Source organism: Varroa destructor, unplaced genomic scaffold, assembly GCF_002443255.2.
Source record: "Varroa destructor unplaced genomic scaffold, Vdes_3.0 BEIS01000007.1, whole genome shotgun sequence".
Taxonomy (NCBI): Eukaryota; Metazoa; Arthropoda; class Arachnida; order Mesostigmata; family Varroidae; genus Varroa; species Varroa destructor.
Genome location: NW_019211460.1, coordinates 31695348 through 31716250, shown reverse-complemented (window position 1 = coordinate 31716250; position 20903 = coordinate 31695348). Strand labels below are relative to the sequence as shown.

At 39.8% G+C, this 20903-nt stretch overlaps 2 protein-coding genes across 17 annotated transcripts in view; both read right to left on the bottom strand.

Annotated features, from left to right (window-relative positions):
* Positions 1 to 131: 131 nt before the first annotated feature.
* Positions 132 to 4578, bottom strand: LOC111254848 (epithelial sodium channel subunit gamma-like). Its single transcript, XM_086973944.1, has 7 exons — positions 3831 to 4578; positions 3529 to 3673; positions 3236 to 3380; positions 2597 to 2820; positions 2326 to 2493; positions 1343 to 1525; positions 132 to 1043 (listed from the first exon to the last, which is right to left on the bottom strand). Exons 1-7 carry the CDS (start codon positions 4067 to 4069, stop codon positions 852 to 854), a joined length of 1296 nt encoding a protein of 431 aa, XP_086830070.1. The 5' UTR covers positions 4070 to 4578; the 3' UTR covers positions 132 to 851.
* A 1765-nt stretch (positions 4579 to 6343) lies between these two features.
* Positions 6344 to 20903, bottom strand: part of Pfrx (6-phosphofructo-2-kinase/fructose-2,6-biphosphatase) — a 35087-nt gene continuing 20527 nt past the window's right edge. For 7 of the 16 annotated variants that reach the window (XR_015316324.1, XR_015316319.1, XR_015316320.1 and 4 more), the window contains 3 exons: positions 18122 to 18249; positions 10123 to 14088; positions 6344 to 8964 (listed from right to left, as the gene is read on the bottom strand). Coding sequence is in view for 2 of the 16 variants with exons in the window: in XM_022813406.2 (XP_022669141.1) it covers positions 8905 to 8964; positions 18122 to 18249 (188 nt within the window). In the remaining 14 variants the exon portion in view is untranslated. Of the gene's footprint in view, positions 8965 to 10089; positions 14089 to 18121; positions 18250 to 18547; positions 19039 to 19074; positions 20902 to 20903 lie in introns of those variants that run through there. The other 9 variants (XR_015316316.1, XR_015316315.1, XR_015316317.1 and 6 more) reach the window with 9 other exon arrangements.

Here is a 20903-nt window from a genome sequence, read left to right as displayed (position 1 = left end):
CATGCAGATCAACGGCACACACACGGCGCCCTCATATATGTAGGCGCCTCGATACAAGGGCGCCTCGACCTTGCCTATCGTTTAGAAACTGTGTAAAATAAAAATAAAATATGACGGCAAAGTATTGACCCTTTGATTTATATTTGTACACGTATCTTTATTAATATAGAATAACTTTACAAATCCCCTTTGGTAAATTTTTATGACATTTTGATATGTTATGATGGTGTTCTGCCACGACGCTCAGTATCTGAGCGTTGCCGAGCTTCGTATAAAATGAAGAAATCAATCAAATATTATAAAAATGGCTTCGGGTTGAAAAAAGGTGGATCAGGAGCTGTTTCAGGAACAAATGTCTGATTCGATCTAACTAATGGACGTTATCGGCTCTGCTAATAGTTTTTCTGAGCTTGGTCCTTATTTGTTAACATTGTTTAAGCAATGCGTCTCGCAAAAACGCACCGTTTTAAATAATTATCACCAATTATAATTTCTATAATTAAACAATTGAAATTTTTCACAGACCAGTATGTTGCTATCTTTACTGTTACAATGCACTCTGATATAAACGGAACTAGTGGAAACATTGTTAGAAAACAAGCTTCGAATTTCTGCTAGGATCTTGAATGTTTCTCTACGGCCTTCAGAATTCTTATACAGGCAAAACATTGGGCTAGCTTAAAATTCAACGTCTCTCGAAAGCTAACGGTTCTCGCTGACGACGTTTTTACACAGTTCAAGCCTGTGAAATTCGGCATAGTTATCTTTTACGATCCAGAATGACTCCTCTATAACTAGAATACGTCGGTGGTTCTCTATAGATGCACAAGATTGTTTGTGATTAGTGCTTACTAGGCCTGAAGTCGCGCGTCCTCATAACGTGCTAGCTGTTTGGCCTTAAAAATATGCCAACATACGATTTCTGCGACGCCTCGGACCAGTATGTCGATGATATAAAAGGCGAATAAATACGAGTAGCCAAGGTAGATACCCATTGTTCCTGCGATCGAGTTCAATAAGTCCTTCGGCGAGATCTGCATCACCTGCGAAGCGCGATGAGGTACGAAACGCATTCTGGCTAACGATGCCTTCCTCTAATCACTTGCAGTCATTTTGACTCCATCAAAACTTAAGCTTTTCTATTCTATGCATGCGACACTATTGATGTATGACGCATAAACCGCTACGTTTTAAGGTCGGTAGATGTGCAACAACAACAAACAAGCGGAAGAGGATTAATTTTACTGAAAAACACTGTTCGGAACATTAATTCCGGTTCGTTTTTGCATGCTTTAGCTCGCTAATTTACGTGTTGAGTGTTACATTCAGGTGGCCAGTTTACCTTACGACGAACGGTGATTTTGTTTGACTGCATGTACACGTATACAGTTGAATTACACAATCTTTCCACGCCAAGGGACTCACGCTGCACGTCAGGATGCCAAAACAGAGCTGAAATTACCTTGTGGTAGAAATCTACTTGACATGGTGGAAGACATCCGCAGCGGAACGTAGCTTTCTCTACCTGAAATATCTCAAATTTGCCACCACGTAGTAATGTTTTTGCACTTGAAAAATTTAGAAGTTTAGCCTCCTCATCAAGCCCTCGGCAATATAATGATCGAAAATTTATACTTTGACACTTAGATAACAAAAACGACACTGTCGCCGAGGCTGCTGTAAATTCTACAAGTTTATTAGAAGAGACTGGGTGCGTCTAAACAAAAAAAAGACCTGTAAGGTGTTCCTATGACGTGTTACCAGCTAAGGAACAATAAGCTGATAGCAATATCAAACGTACAGATGGCGACTGATATCCAAACGTATAAACGAATCGTGTGTGGCGACAACATCGCCTATTATTTCTATGAGAAAACGATTCATGAAGGGAGCAATCCCGGGCAGGGGGTATGTATCAAGCGGACAATTTTCTCAGTAAATTATCTTAATGTGTAATTTCAAGTGGAAACTAAAGTATGTTTTAAAGTGATTTTTATCTATTTTTCAGACTTTAGATCTTAGTTAGAGTTGGTTTCATCAGCTCTACAAATCTACGAGTTTATTGTTAAAGAACAGACTGTGTGTGTGCGACTTCGATATATAAGCGTGACCAAAGTTTTAAAAAATTCTGACTATCTATCTACCAACACCGTTCGATGAGAGCTTCAAATTAATTTGCTTGAAAATGTGCATTTAAAGGCTGTTTCTATTCTTGAAGCAATGCTTGTGAATTAACGAGGTCTCGATCTGCACATTGTCGGACACCTGTTTCGAATAAGGTCGAAATGCATGCCTAGGTTTGTGAAAGGAGAAACCGAAGCTCACCCTGCGGGCCGTCTCACGGGCACATCTGAGAGTGTCATTGTGACGGGCGTTCTTCCCCGTTGGCTGTCCCAGAACGTAAGAGCATTCGGTCGCTGCCAGGTTTTGCGGTAGACGATACTTGAAATCGATGCATCTACATTCGCGGTAAATTGCCATCTGTGTACACATCTTTAAAGCAGGAACACATGGTGCTGTTATACATCGTTTCTACTTGTTCTGTAATCGAAAGCAAGCATAGGCTGAGAACAGCTTGATAGTGAATTGTTCTTACATCTTGACATAGCAGTTTCGAATACTTCTGTTTATCTTCTGAAGTCAAATGAACAGCGACCTCTGCCGGATAACTTTCTGTGCAGGGGTAGTTCGAGGGAGCTGGCAGGCGAATAAGCTGCTCCCTCTGTAAGCCAATATACGTGGTGGCGAGGGGATAAACAGGTATGGAATCCTCCGATACGGAAATCTGCTCATCCTTATTATGTATCATCAACAAATGACCTGTAGTGCTTGTCGGCAACAAACAACAACCGTATAGTTAAGTGAGTTGCAGATAGACTTCTAAAAAAGACATATCTTTATTAGGTTTCTTGCATGCCTCGAAACATATCGCCGATTTAATTTGCGTACATATTACGATGAACGTATTATTACGATTACGTACTAATGGTAAATGCAGATATATCTCTATTAAGTTTTTTTTTGTGGATATAATTATTTTTATCGGTTTTCGTCTCTGCCTTTTGTAAGGACGTCCAGTTTTAGATCTAGAGTATACAAAATGGATTAGAAGCCGTCCTGGGTTCCTGGAATAAAACGGCGTTAAGTGGTTAAGAGACGAATTTGTCGTTACTAATAAACGCACCGAAGATGCAAGTTTAACCAAAGCTATACGAGTCGATGGCTCTGCTCTTACCTGCATTGGGTATCATGGGTAAATATTCGTCCTCATTGACCTTCAGGTTTAGCATCAGTCCATTCGTAGGTGTCTCGAATGTTGTTACCTCTACTTGCGATTTGCAATATACGCAAAAGCACACCCCGTAGAACGGATGAAGACTCTATGATTATGAGGAAACGATATCGATTAGTGCCCAAAAGTCTCGAGAGACCCGATTTTATTAGAATAAATAGCTAAACTTTCCCTACTAGTTTCAGCCCTTACACAAGGATTAAATTTAGGAAATCTTTAGGAACTTTGATAAAAACCTTTGTGATGAGTGAGCGACAATCTACCCCGTTGAAGAAACACGCATTCACGGTAGAAGCTATCTCCGGATAGCTGAGTTCGGTCAAAACTTCGCGACCTTTTTCAAAGCCCATTAACGCACTATACCATTCGAAGAACATTTTCCTAACAGCAAACAAAAGAGCAAACCGACTAAGTCAATCGAAAATCATTACTTGTATTGTTCATTCTCATTATATATATACACAAAGTGGAACTCGCCATGCTTTCACTACGCTCGCTTTATCAGATACACATAGTATGAAATAAATAGCCTTTGGACCTGGCTTTTTCTGCAGCAAGTTGACCTTTAGAAGATCCAAATAGGAGCCGAAGCTTGTCGCGTTCCGCGTCACCACGAAGACACAGTCTTTCGTAAAATACACTTATGAAGGTTTCGCAATTGGGTTGATTGCACGTTTTATTAGTCTCTGTCTCTATGTAGTTTCGGTTTGCGGGTAAACAAAGTTTTGATAGCAGCAATGGATTTTGGTTACAAATGGTAACCGCTGGCATGCTCATAGGACCGTCCTTGGGTTCTTCGATTTTCACCTGTGGACAAAAGCTATTTCGATGGCATGAAAGGACAAAAAAGCTGAGGTAATTAATTTCCTAATTCATTAAATCCACATACTATTCTAAATGGTTTCCCTTCGGAGCCATCGAATTCGATCGGTGCTTGGTTACAAGTGTATAGAAAAAACGTACTACTCAAGACAGAACCTTTACATTCTAGGTCTCAAGGGAAAACAAGTGATATCGGAACCTTTTAGACTAACATCTTATTTGTGATCAAACTTTGAAGGACTAGGGTCGATTTTCATTTTGTAAGCATGTCCAAAGTCCAGCGGATGCTGAATTCAAGCAAAGTGCGTGGGGGCCTTCTTCTGCTACACGTGCAATACCTGTAATGATGTATTGTACGCTAAATAGCTGATAACCAGCTGGCTAATGTCGGTAACAGTTGTGTGGACAAGATAGAGGAACACCGTAGCGAACATCAGTCTGGCCAGCGGAGGACTAAAACCGAAAACGTCCTTCAGACCTGGCAAGGTCGCTTCGGAGAACAGCAATTGAAACACGATAAGCCATGAAGGCTTACGTATGTGCCTTAGCAGACGCAAGAATCCACGAGAAAACAGCGATGCCTTCTTTTCAGAATCGTTCGACGTAGTTGGGTCATTTCGTCGTTGTTGAGAACGTCCGTTTCGGCTTGCACTGTCAAGCCGAGGGCAAGAGCTACGATTATTCATTACAGACGTACAACGAGCGCTGCGTCGAGGCAGCCACGAAAAAACTTCACAGTTGGCCGCTTAGCAAAGAATACTGCCCCAATTCTAATTCGAATTTATACAGCCAAACTCACTGAGCTTGACGATCGTCACGGGTGTGCTAGTGTTGCAAAAAGTTAAATACGTAAGTTGCGTATCAGTTGTTAAAACACATTGAACTTAGGAGCAGTTAATAAGAACGACGGGTCAGCTCATTTCGTAGCAGTTATTCAGGTAATATAACTTTAGATAGGTCTCATATAAGTCTACAATTTTATGTTGGTAAGGATTAGACACAGGAGCCTATTGGTTTGACAAAGACGTTCTAAAATATGTTCGATTGTGGAGGCACACATAACGAATACGTAGAAACGTTGCGTGCGTAACACACTTAGCTGAGACTTGAAACGTATCGATGGGATGCGTCGTGACGAATTTAATCACAAGCCGAGCAGCACATAACCACGATAATCAATTTTTCTATACGTAAAAGTTTTGTTTTGATGTATTAGGTATTTATGTGAATAGCTAGGATATTAATGCCTTTAAAAGCCGTGAAAGTGACGAAAAAAATAATCAAACAGCTGAGAATGTTACCCCAACCGTCTTAAGAATGATCATAACCATACAAATCTACCAGACTAACGTCAAAGGGCCTTTGGCAATATACAAATACGAGGATATATGGCGCGCGTTTGCCACATCGCGTTTGATCGTGCAGTTGCTGTGACCTACCCCGATAGTCTCGAACAAAGTCAGAAGAAGCCTGTTTTCTTTCAGCAAGTTTAACTCATATAAATGAAAACGACCAATTTCGAAAAAAGCTAGATTTGTACTACATGAGTTTGGCCGATTCAGACTGTTGCCTTTTAGTCGGTATTTCGTGTTTCATGTCCAGCGCCTGCCGTTAGGCATGACTTGAGATGGTTACTCTTACAATCGGAAGCCAAATAAGTCTACGCCCAGTTTCGAACTTGGATCACCTCGCCTGACCCAAGTGTTCGTACGTAAGGATGTCATCGAAAAATTAACGGGAAATTAACTGTGGCTATTAGCAAATATGCAAGTGGCGCACCCAAAACATGACTCGTACTTGATATATGTAGTACGTTTCTTTATTATGTACTTTACGAACACATATATATATATATATATATATATATATATATTCAATAAAAAAATAAAGTGCACAAGAGGACATACAACTGAATTTATAAACACGTGTTGTAGCTTTCGATACGTGAAGTCGGCAATATATACTAGTAACGCGTTTCACCACTAATTGTACTGCTAGTTTAGCTAATATCACGTAACCCCTAGACGATAATACTCTTCGGTTTTTGCGAGATAACCTGGTAACGCCTCAACAGAGTATTTCATTGTGCCTTATGATCTATATATATATATATAGCTTTATGATCTACTTGGTAGGTAATTTTATATAATATTTATGTAGTAATGGGTGTCATTTCTATCAACGTTAACTGCGTTCACCCTATGTTAGCGGCGATATATTTTACATTCGTATTTTTATAACCTTTTTATTATGTCCTTCTACATCACAACAGTTCCAATGGCCAGACAATAATTTATATAGTAAAGCTCAGTTTCACTCCGTTCAATTAAGTTTCAACTTTGGCCTTATTTCATAATACAATTGTGACATTGCACCTAATCCTATACAGTGAAATGTGCTACGCCGTACCCTTCCACTGAAGCTTTAACAACAATAACAACATTAACTAACGCCATTACATCTTATAAATCAAAATTTGCCTCCTACGGAGACAAATTTCGTATCCGCTCAGTCCGTATGTTATTCGACATGATGTATTGCTGGCAAAACTACAGTATTTGCTAATCAAACACATCGTAATGGCTCATCGTCGAATTTCACCAGGCAATGAAACAGGTCACTGATTTGACTCGAAAAAAAACCTTCAGGTCGTCAATATTCTTGACGTTCAAATAGGTCTCAAGATCGCATACAAATAAATATATACGTGTCCTAATATGTCGATAATCGAGATAGCGGATACTGTTATCTATCTGTCTCTCTCGGGTGAACATTAAGCCTGGCACAAGGCACGTCGACTTAGCATTCACGGGTGGAATCGTATGCGACCCGGTAAACGACAAACGTGATCTTGTCAGGGACACGATCATAGAACCTCTTCGTAAACTTGATGTTTTTTCTCGTTATGTTTGTCAGCATTGTTGGCACATTTCCCAGATACATTTACCTGCCGACGTTAACGTTCACTACACCAAAGAATACAGTTGATGGAGTCAAGATGCGAGAAATAGAGGAAAATGACTTTCGCTTGTAACAGATTCGTCCATGTACAATTTCTATATAGCTTGTCGTCGTTGCAAGCGATATTTAAGGCAGCTTCGATGCCACCCCTTAGACTGTTTGTTGGCGATCAAAAGGCAGTCTATCATGGTAGAATTTTTCAGCTCGTGAATTAACAGAAAGCTTAGAAATTCGTAAGACGACGATGGTATTATAATAAAGAGAAAAAGGATGTTTAGGAGATTGATGTGTTCCTACGCATCATTTTGTATCGCCGGCCCTGCTTCTATGAAATGACTTTTGTCTGCTTTCCACAAAAGTCTCCATTAAGATAGAAAGACTATCAGGTGGTGCTAGAAATACATTCGTAGTCTTTCTGTTAAATGACAGTGGATCCTGTTTTGAAAAGCATTCGGGTCTGTGAGTTCTTTCGGGCTGCCCACCCTCTGTCATTGTTTAATTTGAATATTTTCCCCTTACCGAGCTTCGTTGTTCCGAATTTTCGTTAGCGAATGCGGTAGAACGGCACAGTCATCATTTTCAGTGCCTTTTATTCTGTAACTGATGGGCTACGAAGTAATCAAGCCTCTGGACATCACTTTCAAGTGATCTCTACTAGTTAATATTCTCTTGATAATATTCATCTTATTTCGGCAAAAATATCATTGAATTCCGAAAGCACACAATTGAGTTATTATAGACTCACATGTATATATGTACGGCATTTATTAACACATTATTATCAGCGCCACTGCCTACGTCGACGCTACACACGCCGAGGATTTTTCCTCATACTCTGCCCATAATCGATATATATATATATATATATATAAGTAAATAGTTTATATATATAGAATTATGCAATGCACACCTCTAATGAAAGTCCTTAGCAGCAACAATTGCTAACATAGATACTTGGTTGCTTCTACGATTTTTGCCGCCTTGTCGTTTGCTGTAAACGAGGTCGATCGAGGTGCCGTTACCCATTGGAATGACTCCGGCTATTTGTTTTGAAAACTGGTCGATCGATAAAAGATTTTCATACGAGACGGGTTCACTGCCTAATTGAAATACCACCCATTTTATCGTTCCCTGCTCAACGTTTTACGCTTCGAGAACATCCAGAATTAACCATCACAGGCCGATTGTAGTCCAGTTGACTTCACATCTCCATCCATGTAGAACGCTGAACTCATTGCTTCATATAAGTACGATGTATCCCTTCTGTTTTGTTTTAAAGACTACGTAGTTCACCAATGTTATTATCCACTGGCGGGCCTGCAGCCTGACTTCTTTTTACGCTAGAAGTACGGTCCATAAGCTCAACAGTTTGCTATTACTGGCCGCTACACGTCAATAGAGTAGTCTTTTATTACCGGGTTTATCGTCACAATCAATTTTATGTATATTTATTTTTCAGTGACTGTTTATGCGACTAGAGAGAGAGCTAGCGGGTATTCTTTTGAGAACCCATTCCGGTTTCAAAGGATAAAACTTATAATGGATCTGCCCAGATTCATCGCGGATCGTACACAATTATTATTACACCTATGTCAGGCTCTCATCGTACCATTTTCGAAAAAGACAAAAGTTGCCCCATGAGCAGACGATATCGCGCCTGTTCATAACGAAATTAGATAGATAGATAGATAGAAAAATTTCAATAACATCCTGTTATCATTAACCAGCCAGTTCAGTTTTTTCTTCTTTCTAAAATAATAAACATGATGTCGCTGTAACATTATACGTTTTTTTCTTGGCCACAGTAGACTCTTTCTCTTTGGCCAAAGTTAGAAGTGCTCTGGAACAGTCTCCAAGGCTTCATGTGCTGCACGGTCAACGTTGGTGTTCTGCAACGTAAATTAAACAAAGAAAAAAGTGAAAGCCTATGTATTACTATGCTTACCGATTGCGGATAGGGCGGCATCCGATAATGCAGGACCATTTATGCTGTTGTGATATGTTATACGTAGGTGACTCAAACCTATATTGTAAGAATTGGAGAAATAGCAGGCATGCCAAAAACGAATCGATGTGAACCTCTTACAAAAAAACGTACAGAAGAAAAAAGGTCGAAGTGTACGGGTGTTAGATCTGGTCTACAACAGCAAACTTCTGTTTTCAATTTGCAGACAGAAAAAGAGTGAAATCAGTCCAAAGATAAGCCAAAATGGTTGCCAAACAAATTAATCAACAGGGTAATACAGAGGACAAACGTTTCGTCGGACGATGCCGCATAATAATCAAGAATCGCTAAAACATGACTGTTTCAAACATTAAAAAATGCCTAAACGTGGCACATTACATACCATTTTACTCAGTAATTACGTTTTTATTAAAATCCAATGAAAAAAAGATTACATTTTTCTTTTCGACAGTGTACTGAAACAGAGCTACGCCCGGTGGGTGGTACCCTCGAAGTCTTGTCGTGTGATTATATAAAACGTATACAGTCTCGTCGTACGTTATGCTTCGAGGTCGTCAGATCAGTCGTAATTATAGAAATCGGCGTAGAAAGTACCAGACCACTATTCGTAGTATGTAACAGCGTTCAAACATGCAACGATCAATTTATTCAGTCCCATTCCAGATGCGTATTTGGATATTTACGAACACAGATCTATGCTGAACCAATCAGTTCTATAAATGTAATAAACCACTTATCGAAGCAGGCAGGAAAAACGCAAATGATACTGCATAACGCATAGCTTGCGCCGTCTGATCTCACGTACCTAGCATTGTATCATATCGTTCACAAAGCGACCCACAGCCAAAGCTAGACAGAACACAAAGGCGGTCTTTACAGATTTCAGTAGTGCAAGAGTAAACAGGACAGGGCGTTCAATAAAAAAAATACAGTCAATCAGGAACTACGCTACATTTGCTTGAGAGCTGTTTTACTGCTATTTACTTTTTCTCTTATTCCCCTGTCTGTCTTAGAAGCTGGGTAGACCATTATGTGTGCACAAACTTACGTAGGGAAAATGAAATGCGGCCAGGCTGATTACCTCGATTTTACTGTTGAATTGTTCTTTGTCGTTCGTCGATCTTTTGCCCAAACGATGGTGAGCTGTGGGCTGGGGTTGCACGGGGGTTGTTTGGTTTTGTTTTTGGGTGCAGGCGGGGCCTGCACTGCGGGGCCACTGATCGGCACAGTATAAGAATTTTTTTAAACGGTTAGCTTGGATAATGAATGTGGTGTCTCCAATGTATTCTATGAATAAGTGACTCACTCGAGCACAACTCAATGTGCGGGAGTATCAACCCGACGCGCATTTCGATCTCAGCCAGCGACAAGGTAATTTCACTACGCTTCATCTTCCTCAGCCTGTGAATTAGATAGAATGAGGACATCCCCGGATCAGCGGTTACTACAGCATAAAAACCGACAATATAAAGATTTAAAATCCAATTTCCAATTCGATAACGATGGTTATTGGAAGAGAGGGCATTCCTAATCATTTCATTATTTGAAAAAAACAATAGGTAAACGGGTCGTCGAATGTACGTCTTATTCCAGGCTCTATGTACCACTAACCGCTACACATGTGTAGTTGTAGACGCCAATAAAACCTCTATTGCGTTTAAGAAGACGGCTCTGATGTCTTTTACAGAATGGAAAATGGTTACGTGCCGTATCCTATAATTTCGGATTCGAAAACCTTTTGGTTTCAATGAGGAAGTGTTTATAAACAAAGTATTTAGCATAAAATCATCTTTGGGCAGGCTTTCCCTCAATTAGCAACAGATGCAGTTACCGATTGCTTCTTACCAAAGAATACGACAAAACGTTTTTTCTACTTCATAATAGTAATTCAAAGCTACAATAAAAAAGGGAGACAGAAATTAATATTGGAACAGCAGGAATTACGCCATCAGGCTATTGTTTACGATGTGGAAGGTTGTTTTAGCAAAAAAAATTTATTAGTACATATTGATCTATCTCATTAATTATTAAGTTAAACAAGTACGCAAATAAAAACGCACCTCATATATATACGTATACATACATATGTATTACGTATATATGTGCGTTTTATTGTACTAATAATGAATAAACTAAATTGCTACGTTCCTGAGGTTCTTGTTGCTTTTTTTGTTGCTTTCTGTCTTCGTCGTTACAGTTGAGGTAGTATAAACACAAAACAATAAAGACCATATTGGCTGTTTCAACGCGTTTTTCATTAGTAATAATAAATATAACGGATTTAATAGTCATATATATGTAACATGACGATACTACTAGCATCGTTGTCCTGATCAATATCATTCATATTGATAGGTACGAGTGACAAAGAATATAATTATAAGCTTACGATGGAATGCAATTGTTTGCCAGCCGAGAGTAATAGCTCTGGCCGGCTTGAAAGAACCTCTAGTTTGGCTAGACGTTATTCTGTCCTTTAACCCTTTCTTGTTTCCTATATTGAAATAGACGACAGTCTTTGGATGTATGTATCGGCAGCTACGTCCGGTACTACGAACAGTTTTACCCGGTATGCGCTACTTTCGCCAACGCTAAGTAAGACATTTTCATCACCATATGCCAGAATAACAAACAACAAAATTCGAAACAAATCGGGGCACATTTTTGGCGGGTTGTTTTTTGTCGTAGAGATCATGCATTGATCTGTTGCTTCTGGAACTAGAATAGAGCCAGTTGTCTCCAAATGGACACCAGAGTTTTGTTCTGTACACGCAGAAATCTTCGAAGTATCCGTTATTACATTCAGAACATTTTAGCTTGCCAGAAACTGATTATCTACAGTCCGCTGAGACCGTGTTTGCTGAAACGCCAGGAGCAGCTTCAACCAAGGATGAGAAGAATCCGATAGGAAACTCGCTATAAGGATCCCACGACCAATCGTAAATACGAAAAATTGCATTTCCTACAATTTTAGCGTTTCGAGCGGCTCTCAAATTTGACACGACACTGGATAAATTTGCTTGAATGGTTTACGGAAGTTTCAAAAGTGCAATGCTCGCAAAGTTGTACGTGGACCATTTGATAGCCCCCGAGTGTTCCTGACTATGCAGTAGCACACCCTTGACGATTCCTCAGCGAAAAAAAAAGTATGCAAGCTGGTTGATCGCTTATGAGAGACCCCTATTATTGATAAAAGTCGGTTATTAGCTAATATTAGCTTTTTGAGGCTTGTGTCAAGCATCGAGAGCCATCACGATATCATACCTCATTTACAAAAATACCTACTCGCTAACAAAATTTTTGTTCTAGAGGTTTTAATAAAACTGAAGACACACTTGAGTCGTCATTGAGCGAGGATCTGAAAGTCTCCAGATGACTATGTTGACGCGCCTACTAGCGCTATTTTTTAAATTTTTTAAACTTTTTAAAAGTTCAAGGGTATGGATAAAAATGTTCATTTGGACGCAATATCAGTCTCATCCTAATTTACCCCCATTGCACTGTATTTAGAAACGGGGCGAGGTTCTCACAGGCAGGTCGAATCGTTGTTACGTACAGGTACAAATTTGCATTTGCACGCATACTTTGCGAGACCAGTATTAATATAACTGTGCATTACGTTGTTTATAAAGAGCACAACGAACAATACTGTGTTTGTTTTTGTAGGAGCAAAACTCCTACATTCCGTTTTCATCTGACGTCACGTTTTTCATTTGGGAAAAAAATATGTGGCATCATATACTCTTGTTGAAAGTTTGTTCGCCTGAAAGCCTGAGCCATTTACATGTTGTTTCGGCTCGCTAAATTTATAACGAGTCTACGAAGATAGAAATATCTTGTTGTCGTCTGATGCCGTCGAATAAAAACAAACGATTTCTTTACATCGAGACGATTGCGAAAGTATCCAGTTGTCCTGTGGTTTTCATGCATAGAATTCTTTGTGACGCTTTCCTGTGTTGCCTTTAGTTTTTGTTTGTTCTAACCCTCCCAGACTCGTCCAAACGCAATCAGACCCTTCGATTCGTCTGCCACTTTCACAAGACCTAATATTTTTTGCATTAGTTCATATTCTGCGACACTGACATTTTTTTGACAATCCTCGTAAGGTCCGCAGGCTTTTTCTGCCGCAGCTTGTAGCACCTTCCAGGATAGAACACCTTGCTTGAATTCCTATCCTTACGTCCTCATCGGTTGGCGCTAGCCCAAAGAGCCCTGCGTATTTGTGCAATAGGCCCTTGTGCATAATTTCTCTCCCTTGTCACAATTGTCTTACGTCTAATATAGGAGCTTTTCCCGTGCGTTCATCAAAGGTATCAGGCATCAATAGTGGACTGCTTCGATAAACCGTCTAGAAAATCATGACGTGGTAGGAAAAGGTACGGCTTGTACGAACACTGTTTGCTAGGAATAGGACTATTTAGGTGGGATCGTTCTTGTGTTTTTTATAGGATTTCAACAAATGGCGAACATTTCTGATAAATGTCAAGGTGGGTATGTAATTTCTAATAGGACAAATTGACACAACATTGGCTGGGGATAAAATCACCTGGATATAAACCGCTACGAAAGTACACACCAGTAAGCTAGACGTTACAGATCGTAATCTCTGTCGAGGTAAATTCCATGTGCCCCGCCCGAATATTGATATCGACATGTGACCATTAGCCACATATCCAAAAAGGAAACATACCCACTGTGTAGGTAGATTAGGAATTTAAACTATCCCTTGTAACGATCTTTAGTCGAGCTTCACCCGAAAAAGCATCTGTATCAACGGGGCCTTTGCTTTTAACATTTATAACGAACCAAAAAGAGCACGTGAAACTTCTGAATCAGATGCTTAGTTTTCAAGAAGGGAATTGTGTAGCTTCTACTTGTCCTGATGTCTCTTCTGGGCATCGCCGCATTGCACCGACAGCGCACTAGCTTCACCCGTTTCGTCGTCGGTAGCAAACTCCTCAGATACTGGAGGATCCTTCAGCTGCTCCGGGTCCGTAGGAGTCGGTTGAAATTGCTTCAGAAAGACGGGATCGAGAGCACCGGGCACCTAAAAGTCATGGTGTGCATTACATTGTCAAAAAATATCTCTCAGGCTTTCAGCTTGCCTAGATACCCTGCAAATGGCTCCGTTTACACTGATATCCGCTACGCTCATGGTCAAACATTAGCTTTAACTGGACCCTAATGCAGTATTTTTGTTGATCTAGGTCATAGCAAGGTACCGACTGCGAAAAACTGCACTGTACGGTTTAAGGTAAGGTTACTGTGCCTTATTTAGGCTGTGTTATCGTTAGTAACTGTACTTCGTCAATGCCTGTTAATGCCTATGCATTTGCTTTTTTTTTGGTAAATCTATTATATTTATAAGAATAGCAGATTGCCCTGCGACCGCAGTTTAAACGTAACATCATCAAAAATAATTACTACAAATAGATTGCAAACATAGATTGCAGCAAACCTACGTAAAACCTATTTGAAATTTATATTATGATGTACTCTGTAGACATCTGTTGCGCAAGGATCGTAATTATGCCATGCCTTGCGGGTCTGGATATTTTTGCAAGGATTTAAGCTTTTCATTAGGAATGTTCCTGGCCGGGGAGACCGCGTTTCAATACATTACGGGTAGAAATTGAAGGAGAAGATTCATCAGGCTGGTGAAACGTAACAGCGCTGATTTGTTGTATACTCGGCTAAAAATTATTGAGCCTTTGCTAATTTTGAACCGCGTCGGTAACTGAGTTGTCTTACATGGAAATTTGCTAGAAAAAAAAAGGAACACTCAATCGAGCTTATGACAGAGCAGTGTTCCGCAGTTCTTAATATTTGTTGGGCTGAGTCAATATATGTATATATGCAAATTATTTATCATGTTACACATCTCAGCCGACGTCAGTGAACAGTCTCATATGGTTTTCATATATAAGGGTATTATGATGCCTCTCCAATGCAGAAGACTGCACATAGGTTCGCTATAGTTTCACAGAATGTTTGAGATGTCATGAAGATATGAGCATTTTCTCTATTGCATTAGTAGAATCGAGTGATGTTGATCCAAGTGTAGATCTGTAGCTTTTACGGCTAAAAATCCATATCAATCGACTTTTTTCAATCAATTTAGCCTGTACGCTCATATACGTGAAAGGCCATCACCGCTAAGCTCTAGAACAAGGAAGCGACTAGAAGGCGGCTTTCTGTAAAAGAAGCCTTCTATAGAAAGGCAAAAAGCAGGAACCAATAAGTGTATAGCTGCACAATGTCATATTCCAGATCAAGAAGAATTAAAACTGTTCCTCCTTATACTTCACAGAAGAAATTTTTTTACTATTAACTTATACTTCAGGTTAGGCAGAATGAATACGGGTCTACACAGTTGTTACTTTTCATCAGTTAGGTATAGATCTATGAAGGCGAGGGGCACGTGCCTAACCAACACGGAAACAACTATTAGGCACAACGACACAAGTTCTATAAAAACAATGGAGAAAAACAAAATGTCCATTTGCGTGTGGTCACCTGAAACTAGATTCAGCATACTCACCTGTGAGATAGAAAACCAGAAACGGCGCGGTTCGCCTTCCTGATGGGCCAAGAGGTTCTTGGCAAAAACAACAAAACGTTCGTCACGTAGCTACAATATTTTTAGTCGAAATTAAAGACCGCTAAATCGCTTCTCTCCCTCTTTTCTCTTTAACTCCTCCTCCTCCTCCTCCTCCTCCTCTCTCTCTTTCTCTCTCTCTCTCTCCCTCATCCTCTATTTTTGACAAAGCGCCTCCATTAAGTACGGCATTACACACAAGCCTAATGATAATGGTCCGTTAAATTCGCCAAAGAATCATCGGTAACATGTAAATTGCACCTATTAGTAAATTTTCATTTATCGTATTTTTCTCAAAAATGTGTAGAGTACAAAAAAAGGTAGCGTATGAGAGAGTGTATGGAAAATCCTGAAATTATCTATTGAAACAGTATACTCTCCAAAAAATTTCGTTTTCAAAGCGTCAACTTACAGCAGGGTAGAAAACACCATTAAAAGGTCAAGACAAGAATACGAAGTTATAAAACCTACAAACATTGCTCGTTCGCTGTGACGTTTAATAAAGTTAGTAGGGTGGTATAAATCTGTGGACTATTCACTACAGTCAATTGATATAGATTGACATCGATTTCTGGGTTACACTTCTGCCGAATATGTTAGAACAAATGCAGCCAATATAACCATGCAAGCACGACCGTGCAATTAGTACAGTCAACAAAGAAGCTGGTAACAACATGTTAACATGTCAAGCATAATTTAGTGCTATAGTCGACGTCGCATCCAGCGCCTCTATACGAGCGCAGGTCTAGTTTTATGGGTAACCTTAAAAAAAAAAAGCTCTATTAAACGTTATATTATAGGCTAGCATCTAATTATCTGATCAAAATCGTCATGAATCGTTGATATATCAAGGAGGTCACACACACCTTAAATCTGTCCCTATCAATCTAGGCTGTATCTTTCACGTGAACCGACTGCATGAGTGTGCTCGTACAAAATAAGATTTTGAAAAGAATTCAAAATGCTAAGCCAGCGCTAGCTCCAAGACCGAAAAGCATATGTCCATACTCGATAGTACCACTAAGATTGCCTATCTTAATCAGGTAGCACTTTGGCACACACTGTGATTTTGCTGGAGTTCGTTTACGGAGTGAATTCACCCACGTAAGCGCGATACGATTCAGGTTAGAAATTTACACAAAACGGTGTACTATAAACTAGAAAACGTGATGTTACTAAGTACATCCCATCAGCATAGCTTCATAATACGTTTTTTGACACTGAGCATTGATGTCGTACTTCCTGTGACAGAGTAAACCTTGTACCCCCAAAATGACCCTTAATGATCTGACGATCGATCGGTGTTGACACCGTACGTTCCCCTCAAAAGCCTGTGTTTGCTTGTTACATCGGTGAATGCGTGAAGAATTTTACCGCCAACATTCCTTTAAGAAGCAGTATCGCTGCTTTTACAAGCTAGACAATTTCATAGAGCTATCTATTACGATGAAATGATAAAGGCATTAGACAAGCAACTGTGTTTTAAAGCTTCCTAGATTAATCCGTATCAAGCAAAGAAAAATAGCACGTTTTCCAAAACGATTTTGTTCAGGGTTGGTAACTCTGCCAATTTTCGTTTCGCGCTATAGAATTACTTCTCTAGTGAGCGTCAGCCCGATTCAGTACGTTGACTACAAAAACAACGTATGGCCCGAAAGTAACTAAATATGCAATATAACTTACGCTGTTATTATTCAGAATAGAGAAACTACAATAGAGAAACAATATTATGGTTATTGTTGTTTTAAAAAAAAATGACGCAGGTTTATTAGGGGAATAATAGTGCATATGGCCTTATAAAGAGTAAAACGTTAATTAATGGTCTGTTATCCAAAATGGATAGCAGACCATTACCTAATGATATAGAGACACAGAGCATTTTATGATAAAAAAAAGTGGCCAGGGTCAATGCGACCAGTGAAGCTTGCGGTACGAAATTTGCTACGCTGTATCAAAATACTGCCAGCATTTTGCCGTTTCAACTTCCTCTTGATACTCCACGGTGTATCTAGATAAGGTTCTATACCATTTAGCGCTTTTCCAAAAAAATCACACTTGTTCTCGATAGAAGAAGTGTGATTTTTATTAACATTAATATTAATAACATTAACCGCTTGCCAAACAGACCATGATCAATTTCTTTTTCGGTGCTTTACGCAAGCAACGTCATAAAATCTTGCTTTCAATAGCTATCCGTAAACAATTATTTAACCTTAGCGCCTAGTTGAACGCAGGAACGGCCCACATCTGCGGTTGAAAGATGGAAGGTTCAAAAAGGCAAATATGCACTAACTAATTGTTGTTATGAACTACATAACTTTTATAAGAAGAATTTGCCCATGAGACATCACTCATTTGTAGATACAAATCTTCTGTTGCACGCACATGTTGACTATACTGTTTTCGGAACCGTGGTCTCTAAGCAACAAGTAGCAAAGGATATTTTTTTAAACAAAGTTGGATGCTGATAGTATCTACTTACCGCTGGCTTTTCGCGATGAGTGTCCACCGCTTCGATGCCTATCTGGAGCATCTGTAGATCGCAACCATAGGCCATCGGAGTCAGCTTGAGGATTGTGTGCAGCGGAACGCGTAGATACGGAAGCTCATCTGCAAGGTCGGCGACATCGAAGGCAGTGGGGCACGTGGGGTAGAAGGAATAAAAACACCAACAGGATTCGAAGAGTACGCGGAAGACAGACAACATCATAAAAGCAACATCAACCCAGAGAAACAAAACAGCAACAGCAATAACAAAAAAATGTTTAACAGAGAAATATACATAAAATTGCTCTTTCTTTAATTTCTTATAGATGAAAATCGGCTTATTTCTATATTTATTCGAATAACTTAACCCTAGAGCTGCTTTGGATACAGTTACTAATGTTAGGTAATTTGCTAATTATACCTCCTGTTGACCGACCTCCAATCGTGGTGCGATTGCTGGCGACTGCCCCATTGGGCCAATGCTATCTCGCTCCTAGGTATTACACCGTTCCATTTAAAGAATCCACCAGCTTTGCCGGTATTCAACTTCGTCGTCCCCGTAAAACCGCTGCTCCCTCGAGTTTCTAGAAGGCGCACTTCGGCCTCAATAGTTCATTCCTTTTGAGGGTGAGTCATTTTGTTGAGGGTCTCAGTCACAATTTCTTGCTACTTATCAAAACCCTCTATAAGACTTACTCCAGGGCGACTATATGATGACTCATTCAGTTCTCTATTTAAGAATTCTTCTATTCCTCAGAATTTTCGAAACACCCTAAAACATTCTCAAACTTTTTTAAAAATTCATAGGTGTCTTAACGGCGGCAATAATCGTGCGATACTTGGATCTAAGCTCATCTCAATGCACGAAGGCGATGCTCGTGGTAAATTCGTATAGGCAAACGGTGGACTCTTCTACGAAACCAGACAAACAATAAATACAGTTAACGCTACGAGAGTATTGTATACAATGATTTATTACGCAATCGTTTAACATGTGATTTGAGATGAAACACTCCTCATTACTGAACACCCTCTAAATGCTATAGGAAGTAACTAGCGTTTTTCGATAACTAACTAACTAACGGTAAGTAACTGTGTGGCTGTGTCAGTGGTAAGCCATTGCAGAACACCATTGAATTACTGGTATACGCTATGCACAAGCTCAGTTCTATCAAATCAGACATATTATACACTTAACTAAATAGACCAACCATGTTATAGTACAATATATATATTAAGTATTTCTGGCACATTGTCGAAAGTCCATGCGGTGATCTGGAAGACGAGGATAATATCTATACTGCTATAAATTGTTTGTCAGACTGCCTAAACGTGCAGGCAATCAATGATCTTCATAAATATGGATACATATAATTAGTGTAGATGCAAACAGCTTTACTGATTGTAAAGAGCACAGGACAGAAATGTCTATCTCTCTAATTCCGCTGAGAGACAGTCACGGTACGTAGACTGGCGTATATAAACACAAAAGTAAAGTTTGTATGATCAGTAATACGTACAGATAAATTGTAACATATTGACTGGTTACACACGATTGTGTGTAAACGATATGCAACTGTGCCTATCAGTACTTGACAGTGTTGTGATAATATATCTATTGATTTGTCCAGACTTCTATGAGATCACAATATTATGTTATGTCTAAGTTACGTTGCTACTTTGAAGAACACATGCTAATTGTGTCATGTCTTTAACTTTGTATGGATATTTGCAGTGTGGTTCTAGTTGCACGTCTACCATTGTGTAATACGTTTGCCATCTGCCAAGAGCATTTGACAAGCAGTCGTCTGCTGGAGGGGCGTGGAGCCTCTTTTGACGATGACGACAATACCTCGGCGTCAATCCTCGACTAAACATGGCTGACCTTTTATCGGCATCATGACCACAAAATGATCCTGGGCTTCACTGAGTCATACTGATCTCATAAACGCAAACTAGCACCGTTTATTTCGATGTCTATATACGGAGGACCGCGAGAATATATAGGCAGACAATAAAAAGAGCATTCTATTTTATGCCCTGGGACTGCTTTGCTCTGTTTCTGCCTCTTACATGCAATGATTTGATAAATGACACTACGATTCATTGTAACAATGTTCGCATTCACAGCGTATTGGCTGTTATAAACTCAACGACGATTGAAATAGGTTTCGCACCTTACTCTCTCTAAAAAATGAGGGACCCAGTAGCCTTCCCCGAAGCTTTCAAGAAAATCTTCCAGGATGTTGATTACGTTAGCCTTGCTACGTGCAGGACCACCTATTATTGTGGTTCGGATGCCGGCGGTGACAAATGTATTTGTCCTTAACTAATTACAATGAAAGGATCATTGACGCGAAACAGCGGACAGGTCGTCATCGTCAAATTGCCGAAAGTGAAAGACAACAATTTCATTGACTTTCGTCTGTCTGGCATTATACACAGTTAATTTACCCATTCAAGCTGAGATTTCACATTCTAATATAATGCGTGTAAGCTATCTAATGTTTTCGTGTTCCGTTAACCGTATTCGCTGTTCTCTTGCCAGCTCGGCCTCCTAGCTTTCCTCGTAGAAACAATAGTCCCTGCGTTTTTCGACCTCTGCCTTGTTTGCTATATGTTTGATTTTTACTCTGTTTCTCTGCTTTGACTAAATGAGGTGGTGATCTTGAACGGCCTCGATCGGCACGCGGAAGATGGTCTGGATGGAGCCCGACGCGCTTTTCTGGATTCGAATGATGGCATGGAGCGGCACGTGTAGGTAGGGCATCTCATCT